This window comes from Syngnathoides biaculeatus, chromosome 1 (assembly GCF_019802595.1).
Source record: "Syngnathoides biaculeatus isolate LvHL_M chromosome 1, ASM1980259v1, whole genome shotgun sequence".
Lineage (NCBI taxonomy): Eukaryota > Metazoa > Chordata > Actinopteri > Syngnathiformes > Syngnathidae > Syngnathoides > Syngnathoides biaculeatus.
The window spans coordinates 2,860,736-2,869,243 of NC_084640.1; the positions used below are offsets into that span (position 1 = coordinate 2,860,736).

An 8,508-nucleotide genomic window follows, 5' to 3' on the forward strand; every position below is an offset into this window, starting at 1 on the left:
TGTCTAATCCCTCTCGATAAATTAAATCTGTCATATATGCCACCCATTAGTTTGAGTGAGCTATTGCTTTTGTAGTATAAACTTTTGAAATGACTAAAGTGACAGAAAAAAATGGATATTCAACAGGTACAAAAGCTTTGTAGAAGTCCACAAAAAGTATGAAGCCTTCATCCTTCACCATCTCTGGACAATCCAATAATGTCAAATACTAGTCTGATATTATTTGCGATAGGTCTATTGTTCATGAAACCTGATTGGGTTTCATTTAAATGTTTATTTTTTTTGGCTGTATAGTTTATCAAGTTTTACTTGTAAAAGGCTCCTTTTTATTTTTCTTCCTTTGTTTAGATGTTGGGATCTTTGCGGGTAAATCTGTTAAAATTGGGGTAATCTTTAATTCTTCTGCTTTTTTTTTTTTTTGCTTTGACATCTTGAGTACCTCACTTAAACATTTTCCTACTTTATATTTAAGGAGTCCCCAATTCAATCCAAAGGTGCTTTTACCTAGTAAAATGCAATTAACTCTCTTGTTTTTATTTGATTTTCATCATTATGTCAAGAATATAAGGCACATCGTATTAAAGGCGCAGTCTATGCTGCAGATGCAATTTCTGTATTTAACACATACACAAAGCGCACTATATTATTGGGGGCAGGTGTGGTGGCGCTCATGGGGATATGAAGAACAACCGCAACTCTATTTTTGTAAGTAGAAGAATAAGCTTGGCGTAACTTGCTCAGCGCTGCCTACCAGTCCTAGGAAAGCTGTGTTCATCATTTGTCATCCATCGCTCTCACACCACTTGCAACTTCACATTGAATTCCCTATAAGCACTGATGTTCAGCAGTTACTTCGTCAAGCCTTCTGGAATAATTTGCTGCGTTTAACTGATATCTTGCAGTTTAAACTGTGCTTGATAAGCGTGTCTCTCCGTTGGTGCTATTTTTGGGGGTGCTTAGCCGAAACGTTGTTTTGCACAAAGCAAATACCCTTAGGCTGCCTTTAGGGTCCTCTAACATGCAGTTCAGGGTGTACCCTGCCTCCTGCCCGTTGACTGCGGAGATGGGCTCCAGCACTGCCACGACCCTTGTTAGGATAAGCAGGTAAGAAAATGGATGGATGGATAGATACAAACCAGTGACAAGCAAATCAGTGAAAATTGGTAAAGCAGGCAAAACCCTCCAGTTTTATTTAACAGACATATAAGACCCCAATGAGTTTTCAGACGCCACCATTGAACCCAGGTCCTCAGAACTGTGAGACCAATGCTTTACAGCTGTGCCACTGTGCCGCCTGCAAATCTTGGTGGGAAAGCACTCACAGGTGACGCAGCACTTGTGTTCCAGCACTTTGAGGAAGAAGAACAGAGCATATAGTGCACATGAATACACATCATAATGTTCCTTTAACAATTTCCAGAATGCAAAAAACATCCATGTGCGCCTACTCACTGTATGGCAGCTGCCCCATCACACTCGGATTTGATCATGGGAGCAGAGGAAACAACAGAGTCACCGGAATTGGCTGAGGGAGTGCAAACACGCGATGAGATGGGAATGAAAACAAGTCTGACTCGTGAAGAAGTCAGAGCTGCTCCACCAAGGCGCTTGCTGTCAAATTCATCGCTCCATTTGCATATGGGGAGGTATATTATAAATGTTTTGTGTTCACACCCTCCACATGGGTGAACAGTGGTGTACAGTCAAGTCTACATTGTTCATTATTAGCTGACTTTTTTATGTCCAAGTGAGATGCCACCACCACATTTTCTGAACACAGATCTAAATCAGACCTTCACAGGACCGCCGTGTTTAGTGTGACTCATAAAAAACAGAAATGTTTTACTTACAAGGTTTTGAATATTTGCCTGAAATGAAAGACAGAACAGTTCCATTGCTTTTAATCACAAATGCAAAGACAAATGTTTTATTTTCATCTTCTGGACAGACCAAACTTTTACATCTCTCACCTTGTCTGTCCCTGGAGCACTTGGCAAAGACCACTGCCCCAACAATGACCACCAAAAGAATGAGGACCACCAGAGGAGTGAGGATCACCATCATCTTCTTTTCATTGTCTTTTACATAAAAGCAACAGGGAGAGTCAAAATGCTATGAAAGTAATGGAATTAGTGTTACTAGATGAGATACACAAATAAGACTGCATTACTGAGAAGAAATTGCATTTAAAACGTGGGGCAGCACGTCCGGGACAGGCCAACAACAATTGCCGCAGTTTCAAGTTTGACAAGTTTTTTCATAGATGATATAGCAAGACCCCGTCTTGTGAATGGTGAACAAATCAGCCTGAAGAACAACTTTGTAATTGTTTACAAGAACATATGTTACAATCATTTTTGTTTCTGGCATTTCCTTTTTTTTTTTTTTTTTTCTTCAACACAAACATCAAAGAATTATCTCCATAGCCAATCATTTTGCCTGTGCTGCCGATTTGTAGCTACCTTTCAGAAAACCAAATTGGTCATTGAAATTTGGCTCAAGTTTGATAAATTACATTGTGCCTGCTTAATTAATCAATTTGCATATGTTGTACTCCTGAAAAAAATAATTGCACACCCACTTGGCTGCTTCCACATTTGTTTGTGTAAGCAATTCATTTATTCCCATTTATGCAATGCAATGCAAACCTTTTGTAAATTAAGCCGAATGTGTGGTCACCTTGGGTGCGTGCGTTGCTCTGGATCCTGCTTCTTTCCAGCTTGGTGACAATCTCATCCTTGACCCCAGAGAACTGGAACACGCATTCGTAGCGGCCTTCCACATCGTCCGTTGTGTCCGCTGTCAGGTGGACCGTCATCTGGAAGGTTTCATCGGGGTTGGGGAGGGTCTCTCCCATCTCCACGTCCTCATGGAGCTCCTCACCGTCTTTCCTCCAAAACAGCGCGGCTACGCGGGGGTAGAAACCAGTCGCGTGGCAGGTGATCGGAGACGATGGAGTCTTCTGGAGGAGAGACACCTTGGGGAGCTCTGCACAGAAAATGAAAGATGGGCAAAACGTGTGAGGAGGAAAGATGGAAAGAATGTCCAAAAGGAAAACGTGGGGGTTAAAACATGAAGAGAGTAAGTGGAAAGAATGAAATAAAGAGAGAAAGGAAGTGGAAAAAATGCAGGTTGTAATGATTGTCATAACATGCTAACATGACAGGATCGCACCTGTTCTCTTGAGGAAGTCCCTCCCGTTAACCACATGCTTCTTCAACAGAAAAGGGCAAATTTCAAAGATGACGTGCTTCTTCAACTGAGAAAATTCATCGTGGTCCCAATTGTGTTTGGTGATGAGAGCTCGTGGGCTAGATGTGATCCATCTCATTGTCTTAAAATCAAGAGAAATGAAGTCTTCTCCATCGTAACTGAGGCGATCCCAGCCATCGACCTCGCCAGTCTCTTCGTTCCATTCGCAGCCATTTATCGCCTGGATCATGTGAACACCTGAAAGCATCACAAAGATGCACACACGATCGTGGGACAGGATGTTCAGAGATAAGTAGCACTAACGTGGGTGTTTTGTAGTTGTATAATAAGTGTGCGAGCACATCAATTATATTTAACTAGTAAAAGGTTCAACGTAGGTGACATGTTGGAGCAACTGGTTAGATCGTTGGGCTCACAGTTTAGATCTGGGGTTCAAATCCCGCCCCCGCCTGTGTTGAGTTTGCATGTTCTCCCAGTGCCTGCATAGGTTTTCTCCGGGCACTCTGATTTCCTCCCACATCCCCAAAACATGCATTCGTTGGTGACTTTATACTCGCCTTAGGTGTGATCATGAGTGCGACTGTTGTCTGTCTCTATGTGCCCTGTGATTGGCTGGCAACCAGTTCAGGGTGTAACCCCGCCTCCTGCCCGATGACAGCAGGGATTCGCTCCAGAACTCCCGTGACCCTCGTGAGGATATGTGGCTGAGATAAAGGCTGAATGAAAAGTTGAATGTAAGCAAACCTCCAGTTTGGTTGAAGCGCATCTTGGCGATTTCAATGCTCGCTCTAGAGATCCTTTCATTCTCTATACTCTCTCGTGTCTCCCTCTCCCAGTAGTGAGGCTCATCTGCTCTGATATTGTTCACCCAGTCCTGTTTGACATTCATTTTCTTGCTGTTGCTGTCATAGTGCGAAATTGGAATGCCGTCCAAATAGGCAACCTCCCAGTACGCTGGGATGTTCGGAATTTCAGAGGTTACTGTGAAATACATCAGCGTGTGAATCCCTGAAAGAAAAGAGAAACAACAAAAATGACACACATTTGACTCAACTTACATTCAGCAATTTTGTACCATTTGTGTTTTCAATTATCTTTTCCTCATTTGAAACACACTTGTTATATTTTATTTCGTTTCAACTCTCAATAGATTTGACAACAAACACTTATATTTCATTTTATTTTCACTATTTGTAAATATCAATAAATGTCTGACACCCTAACAATGAATGTGTGACATTCCCCTCACCTGCAATTTACAAACAGAATTGAACAGTGTGTATTTTTTTTTAATCATTCTTTCATGAATAATATAAAATGTCACTCAATTGAATTCAGATCAATTTTTTTCACAACTATAATCCAAAATATAAAAATGAAAAACCTAAGGGAAAAAAATGTCATCTGGGTATTTAGAGTTTACATTGTATTATTTTATGTGTATATCCCTGAGAAGCGGGCATCCGACGTAAAAATTGTGCCAAACATATATGCGCGTTCATCTGAGATGACACGCTGTGGTGACCCCGAACGGGACAAGCCGAAAGAAATTTTTATTAGACTATATACAACTTTATTGCTATTAGAGTAAAATGTTGATAAGTAGTAATCTGCACTCTTATATGGGATTTGAGTATGTTGTGTAATCATATTATATCCCTAGTGTACAGTAATTGTGTTTCATGATTATTTAAGTGTTTAGTTTATATTAAAAAAAAAGGCGGCATCTGGCTGGGGATGGGGCTGAACCTCGGCGCACATGCATGTGTCGCTGATTTAAATATATTATATTATCCAATTTTTTTTTAAATCAAATCTTTTCAAACATTTTTTTTTTTATTTTTAAATAAAATAAGATAATGATGAAAAAAGCCATATCACATCTGAAGTTAGAGTTACCTGAGAAAAACCTAGGGAATTTTTTTCACCCAGAAATTTTAAGTACATTTTACAAGGAGAATTTTGAATACATTTTAACAGATTATTTATTAAAATGTTACACAAGCATTGGGAAACGAATGACCTTTTACCTTGGGAGACTGCCACTGTTTATGAACTGGTGAAATGTATTCGGAACTCTCCTTGTAATACTTACTTTGAATCTTTGTGTGGAAAATAAAATCTCCTTGTTATATTTTCCTAGTAAATAATCATTTTTTAAACATTTATTTTTCTATATCTTTAACAATGGGAAAGAGTAGTGGATGCTCGACTCAGGATGAAAGTAAGTATCTCCGAGCAACAGTATGGTCTCATGCCTAGAAAGACTACCACAGATCCATTTTTTGCCTTGATGATGCTCGTGGGGAAAGTACAGAGAAGGTCAGAAGGAGCTACATTGTATCTTTGTGGACTGAGAGAAAGCCCATGAATTAGTACCAAGGGAGGAACTGTGGTACTCCATACGCAAGTCCAGTGTGGCGGAGAAATATGTTAGAATTGTACAGGACATGTATGAGGGCAGCAGAATAGCAGTGAGATGTGTCGTAGGTGTGTCAGAAGAATTTACGGTGGAGGTGGGACTGCACCAGGGTTCCGCGCTGAGCCCCTTCCTGTCTGCGGTAGTAATTGATAGGGTGACGAGGTTAGACTGGAATCCCCTTGGAACATGTTTTCAGATGATATTATCTGCAGTGAATGCAGGGAGCAGGCGGAGAAACAATTAGAAAGATCGAGGTACGCACTGGAAAGGATGGGAATGAAGATTAGCCGAAGTAAAACAATGTATGTGCGTGAATGAGAGGAGCAGAGGAGGAGGAATGAAGCTCCAGGGAGAAGAGATAGCGATGGTAGACGACTTCAAATACTTGGGGTCAACAATACAGAGCAATTAAGAGTGTGGTAAGGAAGTGAAGAAACGGGTCCAAGCGGGGTGGAACAGTTGGCGGATGGTGTCGGGTGTTCTATGTGACAGAAGAGTCTCTGCTAGAATGAAGAGCAAAGTTTATAAAACAGTGGTGAGGCCAGCCATGATATACGGACGAGAGACGGTGGGTCTGAAGAAACAACAGGAATCAGAACTGGAGGTAGCAGAAATGAAGAGGCTGAGGTTCTCATTTGGTGTGAACAGGCTGGATAGGATTAGAAATAAGATCATTGGAAGGACAGCTAAAGTTGGATGTTTTGGAGACAAGGTTAGAGAGAGTGACTTTGATGGTTTGGACATGTTCAGAGGTGAGGGAGTAAGTATATTGCAGAGATGAGAATGACCAATTTGGAAAAGCACTGAAAATGTCTGTTTACAAAACAAACTGTTAAATGGTGACCTCTGGTTACTTCAAACAGTGTAAATACAGGGCAATCATAATATTTTGAAAATTAAAATATGAGTCCAGACAGCCAAACTTCAGACATAAAAATGTAGATTGAGTGAAATTTATCAGAATACAGAGTGCACAGCACTTTGCTGGGAACGTCCAGTTTTTGTACGTGTTCAGTTAGACATGTTGATAGTTTTCATTCCTATCTGCACGGTTCCACTTTTTTCAAGCCTTGCCCATCTGAAACAGTTTTTTACCCCATGGTTTTTATCAATTTCCTTGGCACGAGCTTCATCTTTTCGCTCCAAGACTTTCACCATACTGGAAAGCCTGCAGACCACTCGATAACATGCCACAACGTATCGAAACGGAGGTAGGACCCAAATGCAGGAGTCGGGAGACGCAGAGGTAATTGGGGAAAAACGTTTATTGTTCCACGGTCGGGGATCGGGCAGGCAGTCAGGTGCAGCAACGGTAGTCAGGACGTTGGGCGTAGAGAGCAGGTCAGCGGGCAGGCAGGAGTCGCTACACGGGAGATCAATCAAAGCAGGCAGGAGTATCAAAGGAGTCAGGCTTACGGGGTCGGTCGGAGAACAGGTGGAGGTCGGTACACACGGGTTGACGATCAGGGATACGGGAGTGCTGGTGCGGGGAATGAGTTACAACGATCTGGCGCCGGACCACTTGTCCCCATGATTCTATATACACCGGGGCCAATCAGCCAGCATGAGGTGCAGGTGTGCGCCTCCCAATCAGCGCAGCCGTCCGGGAACCCGCACAGCCAGGGCTGGATCGGTAAGACCAAGACATAACATACGCGTACGTATGTCTACAAGTTGTATCTATGCCGTAGTAAACAGAATGTTTCTCTAAGAAATGTTCACAGAGTGAAACTACCGATGAAATATCGCCAAAATGCTGCCGGAAATCTGAATGTCGTTGTTCTTATAAACACCAAATTGAATGCAAACAGATAGTAATGCTGTAAACAGACACCAATGCCGTTTTCTGCTATTACAGCTATGACTAATTTCACGACGAGCGTTGCCGATAGATGCTGGCGGCTGGTCTTGATCACAGCCTCGACCCGTGTCAAGCCGTACCCCATCTACCCCGACCCCAAAATTTTCCACGCGTTTCACAATAATGACATTTTCAGCTGAAAAAACTCAGAATTCCGAAAATCTGCGGAAAATTTGCATCCCTGATATTGGTAGGCGGGTGCGGAGGATGGAGCAGCCAGGCAAAAGAGCGAGAGGAAGACCAAAGAAAAGGTTGATGGATGTTGTGACATGAGGACAGTGGGTGTTAAGAGAGGAAGTTGTACGAGATAGGCTTAGATGGGAAAACATGACATGACCCCTAACAGGAGAGCCCGAAAGAAAAAGAAGAACATTTTTAACAGTGTACTGGAAGCATTTATGGAAAGGAAGACGTTCACATTAAAAAAATAATAAATTCTTACACTTTTTTGGTAATTTTGTATTATATAGTCATTCCTAAGGCTAATAGAGGTGATGGCGAGGAGGTGGTTTCGTGTGCCAGTGCCGCAATAAGAAATAAACCCTTTTCTCAACCATTTCCGGTTGCCGTATTTTTTTTAAACTTTTTTTTTAATGGGAATTAAGGAACAAAGCAATAACAACGTGGAACGGTGTCTGTTTAAATAAATGGACATAATGACTAGATGATACGTTTAATTCTGCTCCAAACTCGATGATAATGTGGCAGCCGGAGAAACGATGATTTCGTCGTTAAAAGTTGGTTCAAAAGCAAGAAAGTCAACATGGATCATATCCCTGGGAGCATAAAGTTGTCAACAAAACGCACTTACCAGGGGTCACGCTGTGAATTTCCGCGAACACTAGAAATAATGCAGACATTTTTATCTTCAGCGTGAGAGGCAGGTCCGCCATTTCGCTCCGATGTCGAGACAATTTAGTGAAAACGAAAGTTGAGTCAAAACGAAACTACTGTGGCGTTTACATAATTCACCTGCGGAAACGCGAGTTGCGTTGTTGGTTTCCGCACGGAC

General features: G+C 41.8%; 1 protein-coding gene across 1 annotated transcript; it reads right to left on the reverse strand.

Annotated features, from left to right (window-relative positions):
- Positions 1-1,150: 1,150 nt before the first annotated feature.
- Positions 1,151-8,508, reverse strand: LOC133503993 (class I histocompatibility antigen, F10 alpha chain-like). The gene is made up of 8 exons (XM_061826116.1): positions 8,308-8,508; positions 3,958-4,221; positions 3,175-3,450; positions 2,680-2,988; positions 1,971-2,078; positions 1,851-1,868; positions 1,453-1,525; positions 1,151-1,349 (listed from the first exon to the last, which is right to left on the reverse strand). Exons 1-8 carry the CDS (start codon positions 8,387-8,389, stop codon positions 1,319-1,321), a joined length of 1,161 nt encoding a protein of 386 aa, XP_061682100.1. The 5' UTR covers positions 8,390-8,508; the 3' UTR covers positions 1,151-1,318.

Excerpts from the sequence above, each read along its gene's own strand:
- LOC133503993 (XM_061826116.1), bottom strand. The coding sequence starts at position 8,389 with ATGGCGGACCTGCCTCTCACGCTGAAGATAAAAATGTCTGCATTATTT. Across the intron at positions 4,222-8,307 it reads AATTCACAGCGTGACCCCTG|GGATTCACACGCTGATGTAT; the intron begins GTAAGTGCGTTT and ends CTTTTCTTTCAG. Across the intron at positions 3,451-3,957 it reads GCGCTTCAACCAAACTGGAG|GTGTTCACATGATCCAGGCG; the intron begins GTTTGCTTACAT and ends TGATGCTTTCAG.